We start from the raw sequence: 20799 nt of genomic DNA, 5'->3' as shown, positions 1-20799 counted from the left end.
CTTTCCTGTCCCTGAGGACAGAATCCGAAAACAGAACAAACTGCTCAGACATTGAAACAGGAGAGGAAAGCACTAGCGCGACGCGCTGTATCCTGTGTTAAGGGTACTGGACACCAAAAGTTGCCCTCGGATTCCTGCAACACTTTCCTCCACCTGTGGCTGCAGGCATGTTTAAGCAGCCGAACTTAAGTGCTTTGGCCAGGGCATCCCGTAATTGCCAAGGAACCAGTGCTGAAGCTGGGGTGTAGAAATCTCAGATTGATTCTTATATTTTCCCCCCTTTTCCCCAACGAGGGAAGACAGACCTCTTCAGACAGAGGTTTATTAATAGGTCTGACTCTTCATTCTACAAATTCATGCTACACACTACTGTGTCACCAATACATCCGCTAAAAACTTCATCAACATTAGCTCCCCTTCCTTGTGCAACATTACACACTGCCTTTAGGACACAGGAACAATCAAGAGGCCCAAGAGGAAATCAGGAATATCACATCAGAAATAATCAGAAATCCACTCTATAATAACATTTCTACAAAATGAAACATGAAAGCATTCTTTTCCCCTAACCAGACCATTTAAAATAAGCAAATGATGCATTTTATCAACTCAAGGACAGTTATTAATTCAGATGGTGCTTTCTCCTCTAGTTTGCTACAGAATACCAATCTGGCTATAAATACTTCTTAAGGGATCAAAATTTGGCTGGCTGTCTGCATTGGTGCCAGCTAACGGCCTTGCCAAATCTACAGGTTTTGCTGTTAACAACCAGGGAATATCTCACCCAATTTTCTTTGCTGGTCAAAACCTGACAATTTATTTTCTCTTATTTGTCTGGGCCTCAAGCGCCTCCCGAAAGGAGCCCAAAAACCTTCAGAAGCATCTTTCTTATCACCAGCTTACCACTCAAGGCAACAAAAACTGCAGTACTGCTGCTGAATCGTCGATGTTAGAAGTTCAGTTCCATGTGATTACCTGGGCCAGCTCTGTGACTGTGTCTGCATCCACAGTGGACATGTCCACGTAACACTTCCCTGGGCGAATCCCCTGCAACACTCCACTCGGACCAAGTACCAGCTGTGGGGAACAGGAGAGCGGTAAAGCAATAGGGTGTCTGCAGAGAAACTCTGATCCTGCAAGACATCAGTTCAAGCGAGCCTGGCACTGCAGTGGTAGATTCCTAGAGTGACATCAAAACCTATCCCCCAGGATGATTTTTTTTTAAGTATGATTTTTGGTTAGGACATTTATTTTTACAGAGCTGCACTGCCCAGCATCTACAACGACACAGGCTACCACGGTTAGTAAGAATCAGAACTGGTACTGAGTGACTGTATCTTGTAGTCTAGCTGGTGGAAGAAAAATAAGAGCTAATCCTTACATCCTTTGCTGCTTTTGGATCTGATACACAGGCAAAGGTGATGTCACACATGGAGACAACTTCAGCGGGGGTTCTTCCCAGCCGCGCACCCTCCTGGATGAACAAATCACACTGCAAAAGTCACAAATTCAAACGTAAGAAAAATTAAGCACAGAGAAAATGGGTCCTGTAGCATTTTGCTGAAACAAACTCTGCTGCCGGACGCAACTCAAATTGCGTTGTCTTCTGTTGGTTTGTCCCCACACACACAAGGGGCTTTTTTGCAGCTTTTCTGAAACCCAAAGCAAAAAATTTCCAGAGAAAAATACAGGAAAAAGACAAAGCTTAGGTGAAACGAGAGATTGAACGTTGTAGTTTTTGGAAGAGAGACAAGGCAGGGGGAAACAAATAAATAAATAAATAAACTAATCGGTAAACACATACCAAAAGGTTCTACTGGACAGTAAAGAGGAATATACACAGCTCAGACTGACGTGTTTTAGCAGGCTGTCGCTTCAAAATCTTAGCTTGTTCTTACCCTACTCCCTCATACTATCCATGTTTTACAGTAAAAAAAAGCAAAACTTTTAATCTCTTTTAACAACGTAAACAGTGCTGCTCTTGCCCTTGATCTTCCACAGTATCATCTGAGTACCACATCTCCCCCAGTTACCTACTTTTCCTCCTCCACTACAAAGAACAACACTGGCTAAGATCCATTTTCACTTTGAATACACCTATAAAACCCTTCTCATCCCTATCGTACGACACAGCAGGTTTTCAACGGCACCTTTGTTACCGTGACATGAACAGCACAATACACCCGTTGATGCCTCGTCGATGAAGCTGCGGTCAGGCAGCACATCTCACCACACCACTCCCAGCATCAACCTTCCCCGGCACATGGTCCAGGACACAACGACTTGGCTATTTAATTCAGGAGGATTTCCAGAAGCACTTTACATTGCACTCCTCAACGCACACACACAAGGTCATAATTTTTCTGGCAACTCTCTCTTCTCATACAAAATGGCAACAGAGTCGGGACGGTTCACCTAAGCGCACCCATCCTAGGACAGACTAGAGCTTCATCTGGTCAAAAGAGGCTACTAACAAGCATCTAAGGAATAATAATAGAACAAGGTGGCAAGTACATACTTGTGTTTCTTTGGCATCATCTCCCAGGCACCACCAAGTGTTGACTGCAGGTCTCCCTGAGCTAGAGGTGGTAACTACACATTTAGAAAAGGTTAAGTACCTTAAGCGTATGCCTACCTTCTCGGCAGTCCGGTTCCAGACAGTGACAGTGTGACCCATCTTCAGCAAGTTGGAGACGATGCCACTTCCCATCAGGCCAAGTCCCAGAAATCCTATCCTGAGGGGAAGAGATAAACATTAAATGCAACAGAGAGCAACTGGTGTCAGCCTCCCAGGGTCTTGGAAATGATGAACAACCACCCTGGAGCACCACCAGCAAAAAAAACCCCCAAACCACAACAAAATCAAATACGTTCCACTGTGGCCACAGCTAGAATGGTCAGATACTGAGTTTCAGAAGCAAGCTGGTATTTATTTTGCTTATCAAGCAGCCCTACCAATCTGCTGAAGAAAGTCTTTAGTCTGAGTCAGAAGACCACGTAAATATTAAAGGTTTGGGTGATCTGGGGTTTTCTGTTTGTTGCGGGGGTGGCGTTTGACTGTTCGGGGGTTTTTTGTTTAATTAAAACTGCTACTCTTTTGCTCTATGTTACCAGTTGCTGCCTTATTGAAGATAAAGGGACCATTCAGAGATCGGCAAGTGCTTCTCTAATTAGTCTTCTGATTTTTAAATGAAGTCACATGTACAATGATTTGCTTATACTACTGAACGGTACACTTACAATCTGTTATTTTAATAAAGCTCAGCAAGGACTACTGGGCTAAGCATCATGCACAGACCAAAGACCTGGTCCCTGCTGTACTGCAGCGATTTTGGACAGACAGAGGAAGTAAGAGGCCAACACGTCACCACAAGAGACAACACTAGAGTCCCAAATCCCAGCTGCCTTCCCTCACGCCTCACCCCCCCTCCCCTCCCCAAAGCTGGCAAGAGTTTTGCTCCCCCCACTGAAGGAAAAGACAGCACCCTAACAAGTTCCATCCGCGCAGCTACCCGCGACAAGAACTCCTCTGCGGCTGCTGCTGCGAGGGTCCTTTTCTACGGCACACAGCTAGCTTCACAGGCAAACCACAAGTCTAGGAGGAGATTCTGAAGCGCTCAGTTACACATCTCATGTAACTTCACGACGAGACCTGCCTGGGGATTCCACAGTTAATTCTTCAGAATTTGCCACGCTACACACACAACCGCAGCTTTCGCAAGCCACCTGTGCTCTCCCAGCTAGCCACGCTGCCTTTTGTGAGAGCAAATCAACTCAGGCCGGAGCAAGCCACAGAGGCTCCTTCACACAACTCCACCTACGTTCAAGTCTCTAAAGCACAGGAGATATTCCTTCTCTCCCAACCCACCTCTGAGCCACGCTTTCCTGAGAGACTGTTTTACCTGAACAGCTTCATTGTTATTTTGGTTCCCCTGGAGTACAGTTGAGAACTGACATCCCATGAGGATGACCCCAACGGCAAACAGCAAGCTGCGGCCTGAGCTCAATTTGAACAGAGCGGAAGTTACAGAGTGAAACAGGAAGCTCAAGTGAGGCTTCTCTCACTCTAGAAAGGAGAAGGGGGACGTTAGAAGAAACCAGAAAGCTCACGTGCTACAGAGCCAAGCTCTTGTGCTGGCAGGACACGCCTCTCTCTTCCTCCTGTCTTCTACATGCTCAAGAGAGTGATTAAACAACCCCAAGTCAACTGCCAGGCACTACTGGAGCAAGATACCCTTTTATCTTTCTGCCTCATACAGGGTTCAGAAATAGTGCTGCTTAACGTTCTGCAGCGTGTCCTGCAGAGAAGGGGCAACTGCATGAAAGCCCCAAACTGCAAATGTATCCAGGCCAGATCTTATTCTGAATTTTTCTACTGCCCATTTGGTTTTAGCTGCTACCCTCCCACCCTGCCCCCCAAATCAGAGTTTCACACAAGGACAGAGGAGATCTGTAGTTAGAAGGAAATGTTAGGTTTATTTATTTTCAGTGACAAGCTGGATAATGGCTGCATGTATGAGCTGGGAATGAGAAAAAGGAAGGGAAATGGCTGAAGTGCGTTGGAGATCTTACTTTTTGTCTGTAGGTGTGATACTGCCATTGACTGCTGTGCTGTCTGCTGCCTGGATGGAGGTGGATCCTGTTTCCTGGGTGGGGGTGCAGGGGGAGGGAAAAAAAAAAAATAGAGTGCACAGCTCTAAAGGAACTGCAAGGCCTCACAACAAAAGGAAAATCCATCAAACCAAGATTTGCCTTACCTCTTCACAAACCTTCAGCTTCTTTGTGATGGCTTGATAGCAGACAGCCGGCTGTATGGAGAAGACAAAGCATTCAGGGGAAGGACAGTGCTGATTTGCTCTGCTGAGCAGACCATATCTTCGTTACACAGAAACAGGCAGCTCACCCACCCACCACCATCTGCAAAGCAGGGAAACTCTCAGGTTTCCCTCAATGGGAGAAAAGAAAACCAAAAACCTATCGCCACACACTAAGCTCTTCCTCTCCCACCCTGCCCCATCAATTCAGCCCATCTCTTGATACGGGTACTACAAACTCCTTTCCCTAGGTCACACAACAGGCTCCCCTTGAGGCAAGGATCCAGAGCATCCCTGCCTTCCCATCCGGCCCAAAGAAAACCAGCAGAGATGCCAAGCCTGCTGTAGAGCTCACTCAGTACGGCCATGCAGCTGTGGAGCAAAATCTTCTTTGTAAATATGTGAAGGTGCATGGCTTTCAAAAAACATTAAGGTGAAGGGTGCTTCTTCCCATGCTGCTTATTGTGAGCTTGCCTAGATTAAAACTGTTAAAACTGCTCTTAATCCTTCTGGCTCTGCCCAGATCCTCAGCTAGATATAAATCCTTTTTCATTTAATTTGATCTTTCCTTTTCCTCCTGTTGTTCACTGCTGAACATAAAACCCTGCAAGGCTTCTGACTCTCAGGAGATAAACTGGCTATATTTTACATGGAGCTTTCCTGGTCCTGGAAATCCTCCTGCTATACTCAGTTAATTGATGAGTTCGTCCAGATGAAGGAACTGGTAGGACAACCAAAGACAATCAGACAACAGGGGTTTTAAATAGAAAAACAGCTTTTCCTACCCCTCAATGTACAATGTACAGAATTTACTACAACAAGTCTGTCAAATCCTGGTGCTAGATAATCTCTAATTACTTAAACTATTAATTGTACTCAATACTAAATCATTCTAAACCTTAAGGTTAGGAAGAAATTGAACTACAAGATTGCACGTGAGAATCTAATTGCTGTTAGCCCCCAAGGAACAGAATTTCAGCTCTTTACGCATACTCCTTGTACTCAGTCCCACCAAAGGGCAGGATGCCAAGCTAGACAGACCAGCAGAATGATTCCATCTGCCAAATCCTCACCTTCTCTGTCTGGTTGAAAGTGTGGATCACTGTCCTTCACAGGCTACAAAGAGAGAAGGTACAAGCTCAGAAACATTCCCAGAGAAACACTGAGCAACCACAGCACAATCCCTTGTTCTCTCAAGCTGCATGAGAACAGTTTAAGGTAGAAAATATAAAACATATCAGCTGTATTAAGCAGCCCATTTCAATTAAGCAGTTTATATTGTATTTCATTCTTAAAACCAGAGCCATTCGAGCCAGATTTCTCATTTTTGGACATCTGTAGGAAAATCAGCAAGATTAACATGGGAGAAAGAGATCTCAAATCCTGCTGCTTCCTCTTCCCAAGGGAATCAAAAAACATTTTCCAGTTTCCAAGGAATTCCTCTAAAACAGCACTCTGGGAACTGGCTGGAGATCACACCTCGCACTGTCATGTACCCGGCAAACCCATATGAACATCATCAAGGACCATTGGCCCCGGTATCTCCCCCCACAACAAGCACCATGCAGACTAGCCTCCAGTCACGCTGCTCTTACTGTGCTTTACTGATCATTTATTTATGCACAAACCCAACAGGTTTTCAAAAGCTGCTAATGAGGGAAATCAAATGAAATCACCCCTATCCGGGCAGAGACTATCCACACTGGCTTCTCCAGGTTTGGGAAGCCAGTCTCAGAAACACTTTTGAAACAGGAAGCACAAAAGTGAGTTAAGTGTGCTAAGCAAGTTAAGTGTGAATCAGCAAATGGTTCCACAACAACTGAAATCTCACTTCCCAACACCCTTCTTAACTGCCCAGGATACTGTCTAGCTTTGTTACACCACAGAATGACAGAAAGAGACTGTCTTATTTTGTTCCTAGAGGAGGAAGAGAAGACCTCATTTATTTTATGGCCCAGACAAAAGGTTCAAGGCTTGCTTCCACAAACTCAGTTCCCAGATTGCCTATGTTGTAAAGCTTCTCACCTCACTGACACTTGGTGGCCATTTAAATCCAGCCACTGTTCCAGTCATCACCCTCTTCACTGTACTTGACTCTGGAATTGTGAGGTCCTGAGGAGACAGAAGAAGGATCAGAAAGAGCTTAACAACCTGGCTCAGTGTCCGGCCACAGCAGGCTGATCATATGAGCACATACAGAGTTTTGAAAAAAAAAAAAAAACTACCACGCTACAAATGCCATGAAACATTCATAATTGAACACACAGTATATTATCAACACAGGTGAGGTGAAGAAAACATGAACTGCCAATGAAGGAATTCAACCACAGTTACAGCTTCTGGAGAATCTGTTCTTCATACGTAAGAGGAAACACTGCACTTGTGCAATCATGCAATGAGCAGAGAAGCAAACGAACGTACTTGATCCATCATTTCCTCTGGTGGATTCTAAAAGCTAAACCTCAGCCAAGAGGTCTGAACTCTTCTAATCCTCTCGTCATAAACGATTAGCCTACCTGTTAACAGGAGAACCCTCAAAGCACGAGGCTGACAGTCCCACCTGCTTACGTTTGCAGAACCCATGAGACAGAAACCGAAACGCAGACTGCCCCATTCCCTCAACAGGCCCCAATTTGGAATGTCACAGTAATACTTAACGCATCGGGTTTTTTACTGTTGAGCAAATTAAAATTTATCTTTCTCATTTCCCCAAGATAAATAGGTTAAAATAGGTCTTTATACCATAGGTCATAGACATATAGATCTTCACACTATACGAAGAGAATGTGCAGGGCTTCTGCAGAGCAGGTGTCATGTTCCTGAAATAAGTGCTCAGGAATGGAATCATATTATCTCCCCTCCAAAATTACTTTCTGAAAATGTACACCTTATCTTAGTGTCCACACAGAACCACAACAGAAGAGCCCTGATCGCAAGAAAGGTAAGAGTGAGACTCAGACTGACAGAACTGTTTTTCCCTGTTAGCAGGGACAAGCATCAGTCTCCAGCCTGAAAGTGTCTTGGGAGAGTCCCACATGCTAAAACTTCGCCCCCTAGACACTACACTGCTGTTTCAACAGGTAAAGCATGAACAAAACCTGTTCTGTCAGGTTGGTCATTTAAAAATATTCATATAAGCTTAAAAATTAAGAGTATTTGGATAATCATGTAATGTCTACAGAGCATTCCCAGACAGAGCACACCTCAGCAACAACTGGATTTTTGTATTTTGTTCATCCTTATTACTTGAAAGGGCAGACTGTGACAGGGCAAAGAAACTCTAAATTCCAACACTATAGTAATTCAAGACAGCAATATTAATCTTTTCTACCTTAGAGCTTGGGGAAATTACAAGAACCAGGCAAAACGATAACAAGATTTCACAATTATTTCACAGGTTATAAAACAGTATTAAGGCAGTACTGTTATACTTCCATGGCAATTTCTCCAATTGTCAGTACATTACTTTCCAGAAGCTACTTTCTGACATTAGCCTCCTTATTTTCGTGGTTCATGGCCAGACATTTATCATACAGCCGGCCAACTCCTTCTGACGAGCTGTTTAAAACCACTCTGCTCACAGTTTCCCAGTAAAGTAATTTCTACTACCACAACTAACTCACTTAAAGCACCCTGATGCCCTGAGGTAGCTAACGCAGTAAAATCTAGGCATGCAACATGTCGGCATGATCAGAACTCTCCCACCCATTAGTTTTGATCAATTTTGGAATGAACTAGCTCAAAGACACAAAAGGAATAAAAAGGCCCCGTTGCTTATCGTTACAGAAGTATGTGGAGATACAGCATGTTCATAGCAAGACACTTTGAAAAGTGAAAGCACGTTGCTGGTAAAGAGTTTTCCTGCATCAGTCAAGTCACAAGTTCTGTAATTATTAGTAAGAATTCACAAATATGCATGCATTTCTCCCCACCAACTCCCCCCAAAAGGAGAAACAGATGGGCTCTGTTGCATAGCCTGATTTAACAGAAGTTGGCCCTAAAAAAAAAAAAAAAAGCCAGTATTTCCTTTATATCTAACACCCGAGATGATCAGCTTCGTTTTACGGCATCAAGAAAAGTTTACTCTTCAACCAGTCAAGGGCAATCCATTCAACATTCTGGAGGTCAAGGAATACTGTCTTGATTTGCATCCTGAAGTGCACTGAAAGCAGAGCTTGTGAAGCACAGAATAAGGTGATTCCTTCGAGCACAGGTGAGCAAGCAGGCTGCTGCGTGGTGTGTCAGCCGAAGCCTCCCAAGGGTCTTCAGGTGTAGCGTCTGATGGAGCACGCGCATTGCAACAATCTGCTGCAATAACGATCCATTTGGAAAAGGAAGACCTGGACCACAACAGCAAGTTCCGCTATAAATAAAAAGGACGGAACTCTAGATGAGGGTAGACAAAGCAGGGATGGCTGTCATTGCTGCCATGACATCCAGAAATAACAGGGAAAAAATAATGCTCCAAGGCCGGACCTTTGTAACGGAGGACGTAGACATATCCTATAGCAGAGAGGCTGAAATGAATACAATTAATTCTTCTGGTGGATTCTCCAGGCTACAAGAGCTTCTTCTTTAAGCCCTAGCCCTTAAGAATACTCAACTCTCAGCAGCTACCAAGGGTGAGGTTAAGTGACTACTAATCGCTTACTCACACAAAGTAGATGAGATGGGAGAAGTGAGGAACCAGACAAAGAACCTGATCTCTTCACTAATCCTTCCCATACAAAATGAACTTGAGGGATGCCAAGATGAAAGGTGGAATCTTATGACACAGCTCTCAAAGATAGGAACAGAGCCACTCAGAATAGCTAACTGGTAAAAACCACGGGAAGAATTAACAATATGCTTGCCAAAAGTATCAGGCAGCCAAATGGTCTAGAAGCAGTAACACTGAACAGCTTAAAAACACCTGATACCAAACTGACTCTTCCTGCTGGCCTGCTAGTCAAGGTGCCAGCCAGCCCTGGAGTCCATCTGCAAAGTCCACAGGGCACTGGCGGACATGCACAACACAAACCTTCTCATCCTTGGGCGGACGCCCCCGCTTTCGGGGGCTCTGATCCTGGGTTCTTTTCAAAGGTGATTTTGATCCTCTCTCTGACGATACAGAAGAGACCCTCTTTTTTCCTTCCCCTGTGCCCTTCTTCAACTTCCCTTCAGACAAACTGGCTTTGCGTTTCTCTTCACCAGCAGACTGCTTGCCTCTTTCTTCACTGGAATTACGCCGATTCTTCTCTTCGTTGGAGTTATGGGAAGACGCCTGAGAGATTACAGAATAGAAGACGGTAAGGAAAGAAGAGAAGAGCTGGAATGATTTTCATGCAAAACCAAGGATGTGAAGGGCCCTGTGCTGATTACTATCAGGCAAAACAACAGCAAAGTAACTTGGAAACTAGATATGTGTTAGCCCTCTGAAGTTGGTGAGTGAGGTTCCTGGTTAGTTTTCCTGCAAAACCACATCAGTTTAAGTAAGTGAGTAACAGAACAGCCCACTTGAAGACTTGCTGGGAGCACGCGCATATGTGCACTTCCAATCTACTAAAGACAAGATTAGCAGACAAAAAATTCTAGCCCAAGATTTAAGAGTGATTTATCAGTTCATCATAAGCAGGTAAATTAGCCTTTTCAGTTTCTCCATCAGTTTAACAGAACCTTTTTCCCACCAAACAAGACTGAATGGGGAAGAAGAGAGGACGGGGCAAAACAACAAAAACAAAGGAATGAAAATGAACTCCTGTCTCAAATTGCCAGAGGCAATAAATTCCTTTCACATAAAAATACATCTGATCATCATTCATGCCAAGACTTGTTTGGATGCAGTAAAGAAAGAACCACTCACCTGGTCCTTGCCTTTGGTTTTTCTAAGAAACTCCTCTACAGCATCCACAGCTTGCTGGAAGCGCTTACCCTTGTTAATCTTAATCATTTCCTCTTTGTGAGGGTGATAAGGCTTCAGCTGCTCCACTTTGATCCAAGCACTAGAAATCCAAAATATCAAGTTAGCTATATTCTCCAAACAGCAACTTTCTCAAGCATCTCACTTCTAAAAACACAGATACGCTCTTCTTTCTCCAGAGCAACTGATGGCAGCAGCCCAAACTCACTTGCTTCGTACAACCTGAAAGGCTGAGATTTCCGCATTCACCAATAACTTTCTCCTGGCACTTTTATTTGGTTTCTCAAGTTTTATATCCTCTCACGCTATCAGTGCTGTGCTCTAAGCATTATTCATACTCTCTGTCAGCAAGGCAGCTTTTGGATGTGATCATAGGTACTTTTTAGAACAAAGGCAGCCTAGGGACTGCTCCTGCCTCACCAGGAGGAACACCCACAATCAATCACACGCCTCCACAGAAGGCAGCCAATAACACAAATCTGCCCATACAGCTGCTGAAAGCAGAGGCCACGTAACAATTCTAAGTCATCAGTCCCCTTGATCAAACACACTGTGCACTCACAAGTGTCTCCAAAAACTGGAGAAAAAAAAAAACAAAACTAAAATTACGTATCTCACAACAGAGCTGACCACAAATGAAGCGAGCGCAAACGCCACAGCCCACTGCTGAACATAGTTCTGATGTACCTTGATATTCTCCACGAAGACACCTTTTTGCTTTTGAGGAAAAAGCAAAGTGCTACAGCAGCAGAGTATTAACCTGACTGCAGTCCTATGAGGAAACTCAAATGTCTTCCCTGTTTCCACAGCTGCTAAATAGGACTTCTTGACATTTACCAAACAGTTAAGTGGCCAAGCACACGGTGACAACTCCACTTTCCTTCAGGTTCACAAGCTCTTCCACCTCTCCTTCACTATGGCTTAGGAGAACACCTTTGCCTTCAACATTCCTCACGGATCTTGCAAAGATCAGACTACCTTGCTCTCTCCCCAGATCCAAGCCCAGGCTTACCGGCCACACTGTTACAAAGCTCCTTCTGTCCTATCGAACACAGACCTGCTCAAGCTTTGGGAAAGCTCCTCCTGAGCTAGGAAAGCCAACAGTGCTTCTTGGCATAGAGCAGCCCAGCACACAGCAAAACCAGCCAAACTGACTTCCTCTAGTCCCAAAACATTTTTGTTACAAACACCAACTAGCCATGACTGTAGGTTATAAATATTCTCCAGTGTGGTCTAGCTCCTGCAGGCAGGTGAGATGGTTTAAGAGCTGCCTTTTCAGGCACCATAACCACCACGTCATACAGCTAAACCGAACATAAAGGGGAAAGTAACCATCGCCACAGTAATGCTTTGCTAGATCTTGCTTGTCCTCTCTTCACCAAGAAGTAAAGTCCAGTAAAACTCATCATGGAGATCTTTCTCTTCACTTCACTGCCCAGGTATTATAGTGAAATTCTCTTATACCATTCTGTGGGACTCAGTGATCAAGTATCCTGAGACACTAGACACCATCAGCTCACAAGAAGTCTTTCCAATATATATATGTATATATTTATAAAGGTAATAACATTTTGGAGCACATTACGATAAAGTATGTTAAACTTTGTTGCCAGATTTGAATTTCTAAATAAAAATAACTTCTTTCTATGACAGCATTCTCTTAGGTTTCTGACAATCCCACCCCTCCTCACTGCACATGTCCATTAGCCTCCTTTCTCACTTCTTTTTCTTCAGTGTGGAGAAAGTCTGAAGAACAAAGCTCCTGGGTCAAAGGTGCATTCTGGCACTTGTGAGCCCCCGGGACAAAGAGATAGAGAACCCAGACACAAACTAGTAAGTGAAAAAAAAGAGTTGTAAATGCTGCCTTGGGGTTAAAAATAATAAAAAATAAATAAAATTAAAAATTGGTCTTTTCCAGTTTACTTTCTGTCACCTACCCGAACACTTCCTGTAAGATGCAAACATGTCTTTTGACACCAGATGTCCATAAAGCATTCACATTTCAAACACTTGAAAACAAAAGAACTTGCCACCAAACAAAATAATCCATGTTTATACACAGTATCTCTGTGTTAAGTGTTAAACTCAAAGCCAGTGAAGGCCAACAAGAGGTAAGAGGTCTCTAGGATGCAACATGTAAAAGGAACTACTATTTCCCTCCTGACTCAGCAATGAGTTAATGCTTTAGAAAAGCAGTAGTGACATTACATTACTGCCAGTGTCATTTTTTAAACGAAGTTCTATTCATGCCACTGCAGAGTCACCAGGTATCTGTAAAGAATGGGCTAACTGGGAAGTGAAAAGACATAAAAAAAGGTAGCAACAGGTTTTCGATGCCCTTCCTTCTCCCCTCCAAAATATCATTCCTATTAAACCATGACTCACAAAATCCAGATTAGGTTCATGACCAATAATTAAACCTTGAAATGCTTGTAAAGCAGAGGCAAGTCTGAAGGTGACCTGGAGCTACGCGGGAAACAAGGGTGTCTCTTCTGACGGAATCAGAGTTACCAGATCTAACACTGTGATAAAAACTTGGCATGGGCAGGGAGACCATAAGCCCCACAACCTGCCAGTCACGCTGTCCCAGCCTAAAGGTACCAATCCCTAACGATAAACTGAAAAAAATAAAGCGGAGGAATATTCACAAATACTCATTTTTTGCAAGCCTTGGTGTTAGGGATGAAAGACAGCAGCAATGTATCTCCAGATTTCTATTACTACAGCCTGGGAAAAGGGGCAGAAAGTTTTACACTGTAGCTGTTTAGGTGCCCACACTAAACACAAGCAATTTTGAAAGTCAAACGAAAACTGGCTCTATGTAGGCCTAGTGTGTGACTATACATCAAAGAAATCAACAGGGGTTTCCTGCTGTTAAACGGGAATGCCCAAATCTTCATCAGTAAAACAACTCAGTTGAGCTCTGGAATCTGATATGTAAACGTCTTCAGGGGGGAAAAAAAAATACAAAAATGACTACACTTAATCAGAGTAAATGTCCATGCAGTTAAAAGAAGAGGATATTTAGTGAAAGAAAACAAGCAGCGGGCAATACTAAAAGAAATTCCAAGTATTCAGTTTTTCCAAATTTGTGCAACTAAAAAAAAATAATTGTGCAGAGTACTTACACATCTGAAGACATCAGCAAGAGGCAGAAAAGTTTTGATTATTGTAATTTGCAGCTACGGCACCCTGCCTGCAGAGATGTCTAACAACACTCCAGCCGGCTCTGCCATGCAGCAGCCCGGCTACAGCGACAGCGAGCTCTGCAGGGACTACAGGCCTCACCGAGAAACACCAGTGGCGTAAGCTAACCCCGCCGGCAGCCTGGCCCACGCCCTGGCTCCTCGCATCGCAGCAGGGCACGGCGTCCAACATCCAGCAAACTCGAACCGACTGTTTTCTGATGGCAAGGCCTGAAAGAATATTTTAGAAACACCACAGCCACAATTTCTCTCTCCTTGAAAAGCAGGGAACACAGCAGCAGCAGAAGAGGGGAGGTATCTGCATCCCAGCAGAACACAGAGGACGGGAAGGCAACGAGCAGCGCACTAAAATCCCTGTGCCCGATGGGAACAAGCTGCAGATTATGGTACTTATCTTGGATTGCAAGTTTCCTCCAATTTTTCCTTAATATATCAAGGCAGGAAGTGCCCCTTGACCTCACTGCATTTAGCGAGACTATTTAGTTTTGTACAGACGCTTCAAAAAGGTGCTACAAGGAAGAATGGACTGCTCCAGCTTCCTATTAAGCTTTTGATATACATGACTTGCAAGATGACTTTGGCTGTTACAGAAAATCTAAGGGCAGGAAAGGGTGGGATGGAAGGTGAACGCTTGTGCTTGTACACACGTCTGATGAATGTGAGACTCTCCCTAGTATTTCTAAGAAAAATAGCAGAATGATACCTTTAAAGTAATGTTTTTAATCTTTTTTTTTTTAGATTTGACAACATCATCATGAATTTTCAAGCAGGCCATGAAATCTAAGAATATTCCAAACTGGATGAAGCACACCAAGAAAGATTCGTAGGCTATAGGCCTGCCAGTCTAAGAGTTTGAACTAATAAAAGTGATAAATGCAAAAGTATATAACAGTGTCCAATTTCTTACACTGCAGTACTTGACTACCGGAATCAGCCACAAAGATTTCCTAGGACAAGACTGTAGCTTGAGAAATAAAAAGGAATCTTGACAGCTATCTGGAAAGCAGAGTTAGAAACACAGGTAAGTCAAAAGATAAAAGGTCAAAGTTCTGCTTCTACTTAGAAAGCCTCAATTAAAATTCTTGTTGACGCTCCCATAACTGGACATTGTCACATGCTCAACAGGCCTACAGGCAGGAAATATCAACTCTTCTCAATTTTAGATGAAGAATCCTTTTAGCGTGACTTATTCTGAGAAGAGACACTCAGCAAAAGAACTCCCTAGGCAGACTAGAAAAACCTCCTTAACAATATGGAAGAGTTAATAAGAGGCATCACATGAGTATCACAATTAAGGCAACCAATTAGGACATGGATATGACATTACTACCAAGAACATCAAGGCGGCTTTCACTGTGCCAAAGCGTAGGTGTGCTTCACCGTTTAAACATATAAGCAAATTCTTCTTTAGGCAGAGGATCATCATCTTCCAGAAAATCTATTACTTCAATAGAAGCAACAAACTCCATCAACACAATAAACCTAAAGAGCACAGAGCTCAGTAGAAACTTTAGCAAAAGCTAGGTCTGAGAGCACGGTCTGAACGCGCTCATGCTCTCACTTTTACATCTTTGGCCAAAACTAGTCCCAGTCTTCCAGACTGTGTATTTCCTTAGTCACTGCTGCATCACACTGGGCCGGTATTAGTACACAATCCATACTAAAATGCAGGAAAACACAGGCAATTTCTTCTGTGCTGTATCCTAAGCTATTCAGGATTTCACAAATAACCAAAATCTATCTATACAGTACACCAAAACACTTCTGAACTCATCAGCACGTTTCTATTCACCCTCCTCTCTGTTCAGATGCATGCAGAGCAGCTCTTACTTCTAAGCAGCTTTCTCCTTAAGCCTTGGCACTGGCGAACTGCAGCCATGTAAGTCAGGAGGAAACAGTTTTTACCCAGCCTGAAACAGTGGCATTTCTGGGCCACAGCAGTCACCCAGGAATACACAGAAGGAAGTAAGAAGATCGAGTCTGAGACTGCCTACCCACCGACAAAGCGGCTGGCGACCACCCTCCGAAGTTTGTGAGCGAGATTCTACCCAGCAACGACCATCTCCTTCACCTTAAACACACTGGACAACAGGCAAACAGCTTGTATCCAGATCCTCGCCAGCCAAACCTTGACAGAGTGAGGCTGCAAAAATGGATCAGTGGTTTAGCAACGTCACCTCACAATCCCGAAAGCTGCAGAATGAGCAAAGTGCAACGAAACTAAGCGACGCGCACTAGAGCATCGCTACAAGTAAGCGCACTCCTCACAGCACGCACTGCACATCCTCCGAGTCCTCGCGCTCTTCATCATGTAAAGCAGCAACACTTTGCCAGTTACGTATTTCCATTTACTGTTTAGACACACCTAGAAAAAAGTATTTGTACAAAATAAGTGAAGGGATTTTCTCTTCATGCTCACATTTTAAGTGAAATCATTTAAATTCTTCCTGACTTGGTTAGCTGATATGCTCAAAGATGAGGACTTTATCAAGCAGCACAGCAGTTGGAGTAGCACGGTTCTCTTTCAAAGTTCCACATCAGGACAGAAGAGGCACACAAGCCTCTCTTCTGTCTCTCAGCGTTGTTTTTAAATAGGGAAAAAAAACGGAATGGCACTTATTTCTATTTAATTTTCAGTTACGGTATGCCAGTCAGAGTAAGCAAATTTTGGAATCATGATTATCTAGCAGGAAATGATTAAATTTCACAAGCTGAGGGAGGAGGGGCAAGGGAGAGTCATGACAACAACCACGCTACCTTCCTGCGCCAGACGACTGGATTTTCCCTAGCCAGAGCTCTAGAATCGTGTAATAAATCCCGATTATGTTGCAGCTTCAAACTCTTCATTCACAATCCTGCTGCTAATCTCAGCTACAGTGCCCCAGACATATGACCGCTTTTTCCAAACTTAATACAAATCATCTCCGTACTTGATCCAATAAGGTGAAATACAAGAATCAAGAACAAGTGATCAGTCCATCTTCTCAACTTGTGGAACTTTATCAGCTCAACTAATCATGTTTAGCAGCAATGCCACCACCAAAAAAAAAAAATATTCTGTCCTTCAACATCTCTAGAGATCCAACACACACTCCCATTAGCATGCAGCAACCACTTCTACTCCATCAAGTTTAGACCTCAGTTCTTAACAGAAAATTATTTTTAAATATTGAGCAAAATAATTTCCTTAAGAAACATCCACTGAACGGTCTCAGTTCTTGTTATCTTTTTTTCCCAAAATCTAAAGGGTTTTCTAGGCTGCTGTAGATATTCGCAATTTTCTCCCTTACCACATAAGTTAATGTAAAATAGCAGAAAATAAAAGGGAAAAATGAAAAATTAGTAAAATAATTTTAAGCTTCATAAAATACCAAGGTTCTCAGGCTTTGGGGTGAGGTTTTTTTCCTAGTTTGTAAATATCTACGTCTAAGACAACTATGACTTTGTATGCATGTCTGCAACCAATAAATTCTGCCTTGCAAAAAGCAGCCTACAACAGTTTTGACTTCCCTATACCATAAAATCTTCCCAAAACACGGCAAGAACGTTTCCAGTCCCCAGGTACGACAGTGTATTATTTTACAAATGGCAAGTATAGAGCCGTGTTCCTCTCCTGGCAGAAAAACTTTTCTCACAAGTTACGTGCTAAAATCCAAACCAGCCCCGTCACACCTAAAAGGGCGAGAGCTACCAAGAACCATCCTTCTCAGTGGAAACTAAAATCCCAGCACGGCTGAGTACGTCAGTCTTCACACACCCACACGAGCAGCTACAGCACCCCACAAGAGTTGATTTTGTTTTGCATGTAGATAAACACAATCCTTTGCAAAGCTACACTGCACCGCGTTAGGAAATAGTTCTTCCACGAAGGATGGGTATTACACGGCGCAGTATTTTCACCAGATGAAAACAAGCGGGTACATACTGATCTTCTGTTCCAAAAAACTTCACAAAGAAGCACTTTTTTCCACGAGGTTTCTTCAGATCTTTAGGTGGGTTAACAATCTGAAGGTGATTAGAAGCGAAAGTTAAAAAGCACGTAATGAAAATATATACTCTGTGAATGCACTGTCACGTGTTACAGCTATTGTAGGATTTTTTCATTTTTTTTTTTAATCTGACTAGGAAGAGAACTGGGATTAGTTATAAGTCTTTGAAGTAAACACATAATCCATGTATTTCCTCAGATACGGGTATGCTGCTACGGAGCAAAAAAGTACCCAAAATCCACTGATACATCATCATGTCATTCTTAAGTGAGGTTTTCTTCTCCCTAACCCCAGCTAAACATGGCAGCAAACCTTTTTAAAACCTCGGAAGCCAAATGGTATTAACAAAAGTTTGCCCTACTTCGTTAACTTGTAAAATTCACATTTAAAGCTTTGTCTTTACTCCCAAAACAGACTGCTTATGAAGCTAAACTACTAGGAAAGCGAAAAGCTATCTTTCAGTGACACGGGTGACACATGAAAGACTGTAGGGGAGCCTGGACTTAACCCGATCCAATAACCAAACGTTTTGGGCCGGCAGCCACACTGACAACACCCTTCCCTGCCACATGCTGTGACCTCAGCATGCTTAGTCCTCATTCCTACACCAAAAATAAAAACAAAATTCTTTCAGAGAAGGAGAAATAATAGAAATGGCACACGTAATTCAATTCAAAAAAAATTTAAAAATCTTTTTGGTCTTTTATCAAGAGAAAACCAACCAAATCAGAAGAGAAAGTTTAACTACAGCCTACAACTAGAATTACTACTCAGAAAAACGTAGCTCTAAACCAGTATCTTGAGAAGCCAGACTTTCATTTCTGTAATTTAACACAGTGCATGTAACCAATTTACTTCAGGAGGAGGAAACTTGTCTTGTAGAAAGTGACAGGGGTTAAATAACTAAATCTAGGAAACACAATCAGTTCCAGAGCTGGATGAACTGCTCTCTGCTGCTCTTCATTCTATCTGAACCAACAGCTGTCAGTGACAGGCTGAACTTCTAGATCAAATCAAGCTCTAAACTGGTTCACAGTTAAAAACAAAGAAACAAAAAAACCCCCCAGCATTAATCTTCAACTGAAATGTTTTCAGGCAAAGCTTTCTCTGTGCAGAATGAAAAAGCAAAAAAAAAACAAACCCCACCCAAAAACCTAAGAAAGTAAAAAATAACAGACCAACCACCAAACCTCACCTTTCCTGGCCACGGAGGATACCGGCCCAGCTTCCCCCTAGAGGAAAAAAGAAAGTATTAGATACTAGAACCAGAGAAAAAAAACCCACAACTATCCCATGTCTATATTTTTGCATTACATCACATTTTTCATATTAAGAGTTACAACTGATAGTCAAAACCTACCGTGAAGGGCAAGACCCACAAGCACTATATTGTTAGACACCTGCACCTAAACGAAGTCTTGAAACAGCTGCATAGGGTCACCGGACTGTCAGAACTCCAGCGACCAGAAGAGCTGCAGCACAGCTCCTGCCTGGAAGATACAGCACTACTGCACTTATTGCCCTTGTGAGACGGGATATTCCCTGACAAGGAACTGAAAAAAACCCGCATCAGTGCAGGCAATCAAACCAAAGGTCAGCCTGATAATGGATATCCGTCCGGACAGAACAGTCTAGCGAGCAGAGCAGCCACTGATTGCCAGCTCAGAGAGCTGAGCCTCTTACAAGTTCTCAAGGAAAGCATTAATGGCAGGATCCCCTGAACAAGAGTTCCACTATTGCTTCCTTCAGGTGCTTGCTACCACAGGAAGATGTGCTAAAGATGGAAAAGAGCCATAGGAAAGGCAGAAATTATTATTTCCTACACTCAGAAATGTTTCCATTATGAAAATTACACAAAATCGCTTCTCCACAGAGGAGGACGAGACATTACTCTCAGTCCTCAACATGGTGGCTTTATCGTTACCTTAACCTCATCACTCACTCTGGCCGCCGTACTCTCACAAAACCACATTGCTCACTGCCCTGCAAGAGATTGGCAAAGAATCTGTGGAGCCTGCCAGTTCCTGAACCAAAAATTCTCAGCCAGTGGCGCTGCGGCCCCTCCCGAGATGGCAACGCCACACAGTCGATTCAGCAGCGACGGTCAGGCAGGACCGCTGCCAAGAGCTGTAACGGTGACCATGTCCCACACTCGATGCTTCCATTCTTGTACTGAACAAGACCTTTATCAAAGCCTTTCACATGTTACTGTCTCGCTGTTACAGTTCTTCTACGACAGCTCTAGGGACAGCACCTGGGTCATCAGGTACAGAACTAAAGCAGGACAATCTGCACTCCAACACTCCCCAAATCCTTGTTTGAAAAAAAAGAAAACATACAAAAATTCGCTAAAAGGAACCAATCTTTACTTACTCTGCTATACAAATTAGACAACTTCACAGCACTGTCAATTTTTCGGATGAGAAACTGCAGTTGTCGCAGCCTGGAGCACACGCTTCTTTTTATCTATAAATATAAATGCATGCACTTGCGTGCTGGGGATTAGCTATTTCTTGCAAGCCCTAGCAGGAATACCCTAGCCTACCACACAGCAGAGCCCATGCACTTAAAAATCAGTGCTTCCAGGGCTCAATGGAATCTCCTCGGTTCTCCAGATCAGGAAAAACTGTGATTTTTCACAGCGCTCTGACTACTGGAGGGTACAGCTGGAGTGACACGGGGAAATGGCTTCTGCGAGCTTCAACAGGGACATCCCAACCTGCGAGAAAAACCCCAAACCGCTCTCTGCCCACCCTGCCGTGTCGCTTCCTCAGGGCACCGCCAAGACCGGGGCCGTCGCTCTGCCCAAACGGCCCCTGACTTATCTGGGAGGAGGCAGCGTTTCACAGCGATCGCCCCTCTGCCCCGCTCCCCTCCCTCCATCTTGCACA

The 20799-nt window shown here is 43.5% G+C and overlaps 1 protein-coding gene across 1 annotated transcript in view; it reads right to left on the bottom strand.

Annotated features, from left to right (window-relative positions):
* Positions 1–19843, bottom strand: part of GLYR1 (glyoxylate reductase 1 homolog (Arabidopsis)) — a 22126-nt gene extending 2283 nt beyond the window's left edge. Inside the window, 13 exon segments of the mRNA XM_009876116.1 lie at positions 976–1077; positions 1382–1492; positions 2636–2735; positions 4573–4646; positions 4758–4808; positions 5888–5903; positions 5905–5930; positions 6840–6926; positions 9835–10077; positions 10657–10795; positions 17845–17924; positions 19104–19140; positions 19833–19843. Coding sequence (XP_009874418.1) covers positions 976–1077; positions 1382–1492; positions 2636–2735; positions 4573–4646; positions 4758–4808; positions 5888–5903; positions 5905–5930; positions 6840–6926; positions 9835–10077; positions 10657–10795; positions 17845–17924; positions 19104–19140; positions 19833–19843 — 1077 coding nt within the window.
* Positions 19844–20799: the final 956 nt, after the last annotated feature.

Source organism: Apaloderma vittatum, unplaced genomic scaffold (assembly GCF_000703405.1).
Source record: "Apaloderma vittatum isolate BGI_N311 unplaced genomic scaffold, ASM70340v1 scaffold30849, whole genome shotgun sequence".
Lineage (NCBI taxonomy): Eukaryota > Metazoa > Chordata > Aves > Trogoniformes > Trogonidae > Apaloderma > Apaloderma vittatum.
The sequence above is the reverse complement of the archived record's forward strand: the minus strand, read 5'-3'. Positions and strand labels throughout refer to the sequence as shown.